Here is an 11598-nt window from a genome sequence, read left to right on the forward strand (position 1 = left end):
TAGGTACTTTAGAGAAACTGGGCAGGAGTGACTGGGGCCAGCCATTTTTCCCCTGTGGTTCCCTAGTGGTTTTTGACTGGGTATAGTTTTGTTTCTAGGGGAGAGTTGTCATTGTTTGGGAGCATTTTTTCATTGTTATAATGGGAACTGTTGGCATCTGTGTAGGGATAGAGATAGTGCTAATTATCTGGTAGCCTGCAACAAGACCAACAGTGGTAAGGAGTTCCCCTGCCAACACAAAGATCTGCGGTTTGAATCCACCAGCTGCTCCTTGGGAGATAGATGGGAAGTCTCCTCCTGTGCACCTTACAGCCTCTGAAAACTCTCTGGAGTGTTAGCTATTATGTGTTGGATTAGACTCCATGGCCTGAAACAACAACCTTATATAAGGGATCACCTCTCTCAACAGAGATGTACTTGTTTCTGTTGAGTTGACTCCAGCTCATGAGAACTCTGTAGGACAGAGTAGAATTGCCCTATCGGGTTTCCCAGTCTGTAATCTTTATAGGAAGGAGCCTTGCTGCCATAATGCATTATGGGTTGAGCTGCTAACTGGAAAGTCAGTGTTTCAAATCTTGCAGCTGTTCCATGGGAGAAAGATGAGCAGTCTCCTCTAAAGATTTCCAGCCTTGGACACTTAATGGAACGTCACCATGAGTTAGAGTCAACTTGATGAACACCTTTTCTCCCATGGAGATGCTGGTGGCTTTGAACCACTGACCTTTCAGTATGTAGCCAATTGCTTAATAACTGGGCCACCAGGGCTCACTAACAAAGAATTATCTAACTTAAAATGTGAATAGTCCAGAGGTTGAGAAATCCTGTCCTAACTGGCTTCCTGACCTGAATGAGCTTTTGTGTTTACTCCTGAATGTCCAAATAGTACTGTTTTCTGAATATTCCAGGAAGCAGAAAGAGTGGAAAGCACCCAACAGCACTCTGTATAGTCTAATAGAACAGACCTTTTTAAATATAACTGTTGAAACTCTTAATGATTTTTGCAGTATTTTGTCCATTCCTCTGATTTAGCCCTTACTGTGAGAGGAGCCCTCGTAGTAGTGTGCTTGACATGTAGGATTGCTCGCGGGGTTGGTGGTTCAAAGCTGTTCAGAAGGAACAGAGGCCAAAGATTTGGCCCCCCCCCCCATCATTCTAAATGAATGAAACATAATGTAAGTGAAACTATTAATAGAAATAAAAATTAATTAAAAAAAAAATTTTTGGCTGCAGAAACCCTGTGGGGCAGTTCTGCCCTGCTCCTGGGGCTGAGTTATGAGTTGGAGTCTGTGTTTTCTTTTCACAAATGGGGGATTAGCCCAGTGATTGTAGTCACACAGACTCAGTAGTTATTGTTGAATGAGTGACTAATTGGTAGGGCGAGGCTTAGAAAAGACACTTGCCTGACCCTGTTCTGGGTTAAGAGCACTACTCCCTACAGACTACGTCACCAGAACTCCCTTGACACTATTGTTGTACCCTAGGGTTCCATGCACCTATTTGCATGGTCCCGACCCCACAATGGTGTCATGCACCTTGGCATTATTAGAAAGCTGTTCAGTTACCTTAGTAGGCAACAAGCCCCTCATCTTCATGGTCCTACTCAGTCATTAGGGGGTTTAGGCCCTCATGGTCTGAAGCTGTACTGCAACCCTAGTGGCACATGGTTCGAATCCACCAGCTGCTTTTTAGTAGAAGAATGGGAAGTCTCTTGTTCCATTTACTACCTCTGAAAATCCACTGGAGGGTCAGTATGGGTCTGTTCCAACTCTAATAACTACAACCATCACCACTTGGCTGAAGCTTAACCCACTCCCTCATTACCATCTCAGGGCTGTTGATGGCACTGGACATTCCCCAGGAGCGAGGGCTCAGCTCCCTGGACCGCAAATACCTGGATGGGCTAGAGGTGTGCCGCTTCCCCTTGCTGGATACCCTGCAACCGTTGCCACTTGACTGGATGTATCTCGTTTACACCATCATGTTTCTGGGTGAGGCCCACTGTAAGAGAATCTTAACTTGTCTGCCTATAACACAGAAATACAAAGTGTGCTGGGGAATGACTGAAGTCTTGCGCTCCTTGTTTTGTGTCTGCTTTGACATAATGCTATGGGGTCATTTGAACTGTGACCTTTTGTTAAAATAACATTTGAGTTTAATTTGATTTTAGCTGATTATGAAATGCCTGGTGACTTCTTAATCACACTCACAGCATAGCCCAGAGAATCTGGGTCTGTTGTAACCTCATTGACCTCTCATTTCTCTTCTATAAATCTCAGGAGCGCTGGGCGTGATGCTGGGCCTGTGCTACCGGCTAAGCTGTGTGTTGTTCCTGCTGCCATATTGGTATGTGTTTCTCCTGGACAAGACGTCATGGAACAACCATTCCTACCTGTATGGTTTGATTGCCTTTCAGCTGATGTTCGTGGATGCAAACCGCTATTGGTATGTATCTGGGCAGGGATAAGAGGAGTGTTGGCTGGGTTGGGATGGCTGCCAGAGATTGAGGCTTAGTGAGGTCCTTGAGTTTCCACAGCAAGTACATTTTCAACTATGCTTTTGCTGTGTGTCATATTTTAATTTGACAAAGTCATATTTTAACATGGCTGGATTTGAGAGGGAGGAGGGACAACCAGGTTGGAGTATTTAGAATGGCACAAAGCAAAACGGGTCCCTTCCAAGCTCTTCATCCTTCCATATCTCCTCATGTATTTTGATTTTTCTACTTCCTGTCCCCTTCTTAGATGAAGTGGAGACTAAAGCCAGAACTGGTTGTTCTAACATATATGAAGGGTGGTCGTGTGGAAGTGGGAACAGACTTTCTCTGTAGGAGTCAAAAGGAGTGGAATAGAGCCAGTGACAGACGTTACAGTGAAGCAGGTATGCGGTGAGAAGGAGGGGACTCAACTGCTAGACTATGCCGTTCTGGCCAGAGGTGTCCGCTCATCATGGGCTTAGGTGACCATTTCAGAGGGGAGGTGGTCACGGGGTTTGGAAGCAGGGTGACGGATCAGATGTTTGTTTGTTTTTTATTGTTAAATGAAAAGCAGATATGAAGAAAGCTAGAAGATAAAAATAACTGGTAAAGACAATAAAAATTTCTGGGGTGAAGAGATGACATGTCAGTAAGATAGGTACAGGAAAAAAAAATCTCAGATACTACATTTGTTCGAGATTTAGGTCTTGAGTTTTTCCTCATTATTCTTTATTCTTAAAAACCAAACCTGTTGCTGTTGAGTCAGTTTCAACCCACGTTGACCCTGTAGGATGGAGCTGACCCTTATGGTTTCTGAGGCTGTAATCTTTTTTACTCTCTTTTTTTTATTTTTTTTATTAAATTTTATTAGTTTTAATGAACATTTACAGAGATTTTGGGTTTTCATTCATTCATTGTTGCATACTCTCTTTTTTTAATTTGTTGTTGCACTTCTTCTGTCCCCTCTTCCTTCTCAAGACCATATTGCAGTGCTCCTCTTGTTCCAGATTGTTCTCATATGTGATAATGCATAATCATATATCCCTTTCAGTTTTCCCCCCTCATCTGTTCTAATGCAGTATTCATTATCTCTTTCCCCATTCCTGTCCTAGCACCCCCATGTCTGGCATTTTTTTTTTCAGTGAAAGAGAGACTTTATTGAGGGCCTCAAGGGAGGCCACCTGCCAAGTGAGCCAGTGAAGAGGGTGCTCTTATTTGACCTACTTCTTGGGGTGCAAGTTGTTGATGTTCCCACTCTTCTCATGGCAATTTGGGATGCAGGCAAGCAGAACTGTAATACTGGTGGCAGATCATCTTGTCTCACACTTCTGGGCTAGCTGGGACAAGGAAGGTTCAGCAGGCGAAACACAGGTGCAGGGTGGACACTTTCTGGATGTTGTAGTCAGCGTACGACCATTCTAGCCATATTCCTGCAAATATCAGGTGCTGCTGGTCAGGGGGGGATGCCCTTCTTGTCTTGGATTTTAGCTTTCACATTCTTGGTAGAGTAACTGGACTCAACCTAAAGAGTGATGGTATTTCCAATCAGGGTCTTCACAAAGATCTGTATAACAGTGGGGTTATACAGTATTTGTCCTTTTGTGACTGAGATATTTCACTTAGCATAATGTCCTTCAGGCTCCCTCATGTGGTGTAATGTTTTACTATCATTGTTTTTCAGTAGTGTATAGCATTCCATTATGTGGATGTACCATAGTTTTTCTCTTTGTTTGTTCATGGGTACTTGAGTTGCTTCCATCTCTTTGTTACAGCAAAGTTCAACAGAGCAGCAAGCAACAAATGCTGCTGAGGTTGTGGAGAGATTGGAACTCTTATTCACTGCTGGTGGGAGTATAAAATGGTGCAACTACTATGAGAGGTAGTCTGGCGCTTTCTCAAAAAGTTGGAAATAGAATTGACCCAGCGATTTCACTAATGGGAATATACCCTAAGGAAACCAGAACCACAACTCAAACAGATGTATGCACACTCATGTATACTGCTGCATTATTCACCAAGGCTGTAATCTTTATGGAAGCAGATGGCCTATCTTTTGCCTGCAGAGCAGCTTGTGGATTCAAATGGTTGACCCTTCAGTTAGCAGCTACGTGCTTAAACATTCACCACTAGGGCTTCTGCTTATTGATAACAAACCCCTCCCAGCTGTTGAGCTGCTATCCCTGACTTTTAGCGCCATACTGCCTTAGTGGCACCGTTTTACACTCCCACCAACCGTGACTAAGGGATCCAGTTTCTCCACAACCTTGCATTTGTTGTTTTCTGTTCTGTTAAATTCTGCTATTCTTACTGAGGTGAGATGATATCTCATAGTTGTTTTGATTTACATCTCTTTTAGCGCTGGGGATTTTGAACATTTCTTCATATGTTTGCCATCTGAATGTCTTCTTTGGTGAAGTGTCTGTTCATATCATGTGCCCATTGTTGTGGTCTCCTTTAGCTTTTCAAACATTCCCTTAAATCAACTCCCTTCTTCACTTATCTTCTAACATTGTATGTAATCCTTTTCCCCCCTGCATTAAGTTACTTAGGACAAACGCCTTTGTTCGCTGACTTGTACATACTGAACTTTTTGTTTTATAACTTATTAATTTAATTTTTCCCATAACTTAAAGTAATGCCTCTTACAGTTTGCTCAGAGAATTAATTCTCAAGAACTTCAGCTTAGCTCAGAGAATCAAGAAGGGCGTGAGATTCATTCCCAGGATAGACAGCATTACCACATTCCAAAGGAAAGGTGGGAATATGGCCAGACCAAGAAGCTTCTTACTTGCCTTGGTGCAGGTCTGTGGATGGTCTGCTGAGTGCCACCAGGAGGAATGCCCAGGTGCCCCTGTGGAACTATGCAGTGCTGCGTGGCCAGGTATGGGCTTCCTACAGAGGGCTGTTCTCTTTGACAGCTGTCATACCAGCCTGCTTCTATTTTGCTGGAAAGCTCGACTTTTCCTTTACTTACTTAATTCTGCATTCTGTCATCTCACTGTGGCAAGGATACAGCTGTCCTTGCGGCATTAGAGTCCTCATATGAGAAATGGTCATATTTGTAGTTCATAGCTTTTGCTCTGGAGCCTACTACTGGGCCTGGCATTGGTAGCATATTGGCACATACTTGTTGAATGAATGACTATCTGCATGAATGTCAGAACTCAGTATTCTTGATTGCCTGTAGGAAATAAGGTTCTCCTTTTGTATATTTAAATACTCATTTGCATTTCATCTTTGCAGATCTTCATTGTGTACTTTATTGCTGGGGTGAAAAAGCTGGATGCAGACTGGGTGGGAGGTTACTCCATGGATTACCTGTCCCAGCACTGGCTCTTCAGTCCGTTCAAGTGAGTGGCTGTCAAGGTGGAGGCTCATGGGGGCGCCAGTATGGACAGAGCAGTCCCCTCAGCCCCCGCAAGTCTGCAGCAGCGGCTGCTGTTCCTACTTTAAGTTCTCACATACCCTTCTCTATCCACTCCTCTTCTCCGTGTTGAGCAGATGGTAGGGCCAGCAACAGCGTTCTGAGTGCCCTTGGGAGAACTATGGTATTGGCAGGAAAGAGGCGGAAAAAGCAAGGCAAAGAAGCATGGTAGGTGTCTTGGTGAACGTGTCAGGGCTCCAGCAGCTGGCCAGGGAAGACGTCTGTGTCCTTGACGTGGCTAAGCCCCTCATCAGGTTCCTATGCTGGTAGCACATTATTACCAACTCTTTACACAACAGAGGTCCATCTTGCCTCTTATCCTCTCCCCCCTTCTCGTCTTTCTTCTTGTTTTACATGGGTCTTTTCCATCATTTCTCAGCTCCTTGGTACTATGTTTGGTAAGCATTTACCTTTTAAAGTTTGATCTCTTTGAGGAACCTAGCCACACACACTTCACTAGTTTTGTCCTTGGAGACCTGCCCTTGATTATTGGCTAGGGTGTGCTGGGAAAATTCACACACAGTATATGTAAATGAAAAGGCTCAAGGAAATGCTACCATGTTTTTAGGCTCAGCGAATCCTGGGACAACAAATAAGGACCTGATAAGGAAACAGAGGTCTGTTTTACTGCGAATGTTCTGTGAGGGCTTCTCAAGCAGGCTGTTGCCTGACCTTTGTCCCTGGTCTCTGTAGACTGGTGCTGTCGGAGGAGATGACCAGCCTGCTGGTGGTGCACTGGTGTGGGCTGCTGCTTGACCTTTCTGCGGGCTTCCTGCTCTTCTTTGATGCCTCAAGACCCATTGGCCTTTTCTTTGTATCCTACTTCCACTGCATGAATTCCCAGCTTTTCCACATTGGTCAGTACCTGTGGTCAGGTAGGAAACAAGAACCATAGGCTGGCAGCAGGGGACTAGCCGGAAGCATTATTTGGGAGTGTGAGATGTCCTGGAGGGAGAACTAAACAGAATCTGATGTGATTATTATGAAATGGGATTAAATAACGATGAGAAGATTGGGACAGCATGTGATGTAAGGAGTCTGGGAAGTATAAGGTCTGAGACTTAAGAACTCTCCTGAATGGAACACCTGGCCGAGGCTTCCTCAAGGAAGTGGGGTGAAGGGGTTATCCTTGCTCTGTCTACCCCAGCTACTGAAGTGCATATTTTCTCTCTGCTTACCTAGGTATGTTTTCCTATGTCATGCTGGCCAGCAGCCCTCTCTTCTGCTCCCCTGAGTGGCCTCGGAAGCTGGTATCCCACTGTCCCAAAAGGCTGCAAGAGTTGCTGCCCCTCCGGGCTGCTCCTCAGCCCAGTGTTTCCTGTGTGTATAAGAGGAGCCGGGCCAAAGGTGGCCAGAAGCTGAGGCTGCGCCATCAACTGGGTGCTGCCTTCACCCTGCTCTACCTTCTGGAACAGCTTTTCTTGCCATATTCCCATTTCCTCACCCAGGTATATAGAGGCTGGGTCTAGGCTTGTTGGTGGTAGAGGTGACTGCAATAGGGAAAGAATAGGGCTGATTTTATAGCCCTGTCTTGGTAGAAAATAATGTTAATATGACAGTTATTACTGTCCTAGTGACCCTCTCTGCTCTGCCTTCTCAGGGCTATAACAACTGGACCAATGGGCTGTATGGCTATTCTTGGGACATGATGGTATACTCCCGCTCCCACCAGCATGTGAAGATAACCTACCGTGATGGCCGCACGGGCGAGCTCGGCTACCTTAATCCTGGGGTGAGACAGCTGATGCTGACAACTGGACTATTCTTCAGAGCCCCTGGTTTGGTCCATACCATAAAGTCAGCAAATTTGGATGCATCTGTTCTTTCCCCACAGCCAGGTTGAACCCTCCCTACCCCACCCCCCTAAGTAGGTTAAGATAGGGCAGTGGCACTCATATTCTTGTGCTGTAGGTCTGTCTTCAGATTTAGGAATGATATTAGAAGCCTTCTACCCAAAGGTGGAAAGAAGTTACATGTTGATCAGCAGATGCATGGATACACTGAAAATAAGATATTCCACTTAGTGGGATACTGTTGTTGTGTACCATAGAAGCAGAACCAATTTATAGCTGACCCTCTGGCGGATTTTCAGAGGCAGTCAATTGCACAGGAGATTTCCCATCCTCCTGCAGAGCAGCTGGTGGCCTCAAACCACATATCTTCGGGATTGCAGTGCAGCTTCTTGCCAGTAGGCTACCAGCCATAAAAAGGAATGGAATTCTGTTGTGTGCTCCAGCGTGGCTGAACCTTGAAAGCATTATGCTGAGTCAAGTCAGGCATAAAAGAACAAATGTATAATTTCACTTACTTAAAGTATCTAGAATAAGTAAATACATAAAGACAGGAGATTAGAAGTTTTTAGGGGCTGGGAGAAGGTGAGGACTAAGAATTACTGCTTAATGAGTAGAGTTTCTGTTTGGGGTGTTAAAAGGTTTTAGAAGTAAATAATGGTGAAAGTTGTACAACAGTATGGATGGAATCAGTGCTTTTGAATTTTATATGTAAAAGTGGTTTTAAATGTCAACTTTTATGATATATAATGTTTTTACATCTCCCCCCCCCCCAGCCCCTCAATTAGGAAGGATAAGTACCAGAAGCCCAACCATGACAAAATGATTCCCCAAAACAGGGGCCGTTTTCTTCTGCCCAGAATGGGCAGCAGGCAAGGATCTCTGCCAGCAGTGTATGTACGGGCTGCCTAGGAGGTTGGTGATGACAAAGTGGCACTAATATGTGGGTTTGGGGCAGGTGTTCACACAGAGCCGACGATGGAAGGATCACGCAGATATGTTGAAGCAATATGCCACTTGCCTGAGCCGCCTGCTTCCCAAGTACAATGTCACTGAGCCCCAGATCTACTTTGATATTTGGGTCTCCATCAATGACCGCTTCCAGCAGAGGTGGGCAACAGGAGCGGACAAGGGGCAGAATAGCCCATGCTTCCCAGTATTGTTTTGCTTTAAAGGCTGTCCTGATGCATGTCTGTCCATTTGGTTGTGGGCATAGTCGATTGCTTCCAGCAGGGGGCACCATCACCCAGAAGAAAAGTTCACTTGCACTTTTAGAAATGTTAACCAGATGCCTTCTAGGTAGCCACTAACCCCCATTCTTCTCAGTGTTCTAAAACTCTTTCCCTCGCTCTCTTTTTTTGCCTTGGAATAGCAGTGATACGCTGACACAAAAGAATTTCTTCTCTTTGGAAACTCTGCTCCCTGTACATGGAAACCGTGATGAAAGGAACAAAGCGGAATTCCTGGCAGGTGGATATCTCGCCTCCTTAGAACTTTTTTTTTTCAGGCTTTTTGACCCTCGTGTGGACATTGTGCAGGCCGCCTGGTCCCCCTTCCAGCGCACATCCTGGCTACAGCCACTCCTGATGGACCTGTCTCCCTGGAGGACCAAATTGCAGGAGATCAAGGACAGTCTGGACAACCACACTGAGGTGGTCTTCATTGCAGATTTCCCTGGTATGGAGGAGTCTTTGCTGTGGTTTGGGGCTACATGTAATGTCTTTTCTCGCTGGAAGTGTATTCCCTGTGGTGAGGTGGTCTGGTGAACACTGTTGCCCCTGTCAGGGCTGCATCTGGAGAATTTTGTGAGTGAAGACCTGGGCAACACTAGCATCCAGTTGCTACAGGGAGAAGTGATTGTGGAGCTGGTGGCTGAACAGAAGAACCACACTCTTCAGGAGGGAGAGAAAATGCAGGTAAAAAAAAAAGTGACAGAAAGTTTCTATTTATTACAAACTTGAAATGCATTATCATAGCAGTTAATGTAGTGTAGGCTCAAAAGTAGCAAAAGCTTGCCATCTGGGCTTTTTAGATGACCTCAGCCTCCAACACAGCAAGAAGATGGCAGAAGACTAGACTAAGGAACTTGTGGGCTGGCTGGAGAAAGTTTACAGAATTAAAGAGATCTTTCCTCCCCTTGTCAGCTGCCTGCTGGTGAGTACCACAAGGTATATACAACGTCTCCCAGTCCTTCCTGCTACATGTACATCTATGTTAACACTACAGAGCTTACACTGGAGCAAGACCTCGCACATCTGCAGGAACTAAAGGAGAAGGTGGAGAATGGAAGTGGTGAGTATGCTACGATTTAGACTGACGTAGTTCCCGGTGACATGGAGAGTCATCTTTTCAGGATTCTTTTTGCCATCTTCTGGCAGAAACAAGACCTCTACCGCCAGAGCTGCAACCTCTGCTGGAAGGTATAGTCAAAGGAGGCCCAGAACCAACACCTCTGGTTCAGACTTTTCTTCGACGCCAGCAAAGGCTCCAGGAGATTGAACGCCGGCGAAATACCCCTTTCCATGAGCGTGTTGTCCGCTTCTTGCTTCGAAAATTCTATGTCTTTCGCCGTAGGTGAGTATCACCTTCAAAAGCCATTGCCATCCAGTGTTTACACTGGGTAACAGAGGAAACTAGGCTCTTCCATTAGCAAAGTGTTTTTTTTGCTGTTTTCCATCAATCTCTTAAGAATGGTTTTCATTGGCTTGCTCTTCTGTGTTACCTCCACACTCCTCACACTTGTCTGTTCTGGAATCCTCTAAGACTATAAAAAAAAGAGTGGGCTTGGCTTTCTTGCTGGCATGTTGGGGCTCACTGGTGCAATTCCTGTGCTTGGCAGGAATTCCTGGATTGACAGTTTGAAAGGTGACTTCTTTTTCAGCTTCTTCATGACTTGTATCTCACTTCGAAATCTGGCCCTAGGACGCCCTTCCCTTGAGCAGCTAGCCCAAGAAGTGACTTATGCAAACTTGCGGCCCTTTGAACCAGCTGAAGAAGTGTGTCATCCAAACATTGCTTCTTCAAATCCTGATCTGGAGTCAGCCCCTGACCTGGTTCACTCAGAGCTCTGAGTTCGCCATAGATAACATGTAATCTGCCATTACTTGTGCAGTGGCTATGTTTAAAAATGTATTGCAGTGTTTTTATATTTTTCTTACTCATAGCTCCCCCTCACCCCTCTATCCCAGTTCTTTGATGAGAGCTTAGATGGGACCAAGGAAAGACTATTCCCCTGGGACATGAACAATGTGACCTAAAAGGGAAAAATGCCTCCTTAGAGAAATGTCAAGTGCACCTGACCACCTTTCAATCCTTATTAGCCATCAGTCTTACTTTATAAAAATTTGTCAAAATGCCCTACTTTTGCCAGAATCACTTATAATTACAGGATGGAGTTTAAAGCTCTTGCTTTGGGTTAAAAGATTATGATCAATAAAGTTCTAGAGGTAGAGAGGGAGCTCTCGTGGCCTAGTGATAAACTTGCTACAAACTTAGATGTAGTTCAAATTCACCAGCTGCTCCACTGGATTGGCAGTTCTATCCAGTGCAATCTACAGCTGGAAATCCACTGGAGTGGAGCTGATTCACTTACCCATACAGCCTGTTTTTCACCAGTTAAATAAATACATTACCTACTATCCTAGTTTGCAGTGAAATGCAACAAAACTTTAGGAAAAGGGGGTGTGCTTGCAGCCATAGTAAATTCTGATGTGCAAAGGTGACTTCAATCAGCCTTTTGAGCCAATTTTTTTGTCATTAGGCAAATTCTGTGATTTTCTTCCCCTTAAACAATTTAGAACATTCTTTTTAAGGATATGCTGTTCATTTTTAATGTGATCATATTCCATATCTGGCAAATGCACTGAAGTCCTCTTCATGTTGGACCAGGTTTCAAACCATTTTAATTTACT

General features: G+C 44.8%; 1 protein-coding gene across 1 annotated transcript; it reads left to right on the plus strand.

The window, feature by feature from the left end:
- Positions 1-1824: 1824 nt before the first annotated feature.
- GGCX (gamma-glutamyl carboxylase) lies at positions 1825-10758 on the plus strand. The gene is made up of 13 exons (XM_006900392.1): positions 1825-1959; positions 2215-2343; positions 5276-5354; positions 5717-5823; positions 6591-6754; positions 7080-7345; positions 7498-7629; positions 8646-8728; positions 9195-9364; positions 9473-9603; positions 9832-9979; positions 10066-10261; positions 10569-10758. The coding sequence occupies exons 2-13, from the start codon at positions 2291-2293 to the stop codon at positions 10756-10758; spliced, it is 1719 nt and encodes a 572-aa protein (XP_006900454.1). The 5' UTR covers positions 1825-1959; positions 2215-2290.
- Positions 10759-11598: the final 840 nt, after the last annotated feature.

The sequence above is a fragment of the Elephantulus edwardii genome, unplaced genomic scaffold (assembly GCF_000299155.1).
Source record: "Elephantulus edwardii isolate Elephantulus edwardi_28Jun2011 unplaced genomic scaffold, EleEdw1.0 scaffold00283, whole genome shotgun sequence".
Taxonomy (NCBI): Eukaryota; Metazoa; Chordata; class Mammalia; order Macroscelidea; family Macroscelididae; genus Elephantulus; species Elephantulus edwardii.

What these genes read in the sequence shown, in the direction of transcription:
- GGCX (XM_006900392.1), top strand. Translation starts at nt 2,291, where the DNA reads ATGCTGGGCCTGTGCTACCGGCTAAGCTGTGTGTTGTTCCTGCTGCCA. An exon ending in TTGTTCCTGCTGCCATATTG is followed by an intron (nt 2,344 to 5,275) that starts GTATGTGTTTCT and finishes GCCTTGGTGCAG; the next exon opens with GTCTGTGGATGGTCTGCTGA. An exon ending in TTCCCAGCTTTTCCACATTG is followed by an intron (nt 6,755 to 7,079) that starts GTCAGTACCTGT and finishes CTGCTTACCTAG; the next exon opens with GTATGTTTTCCTATGTCATG.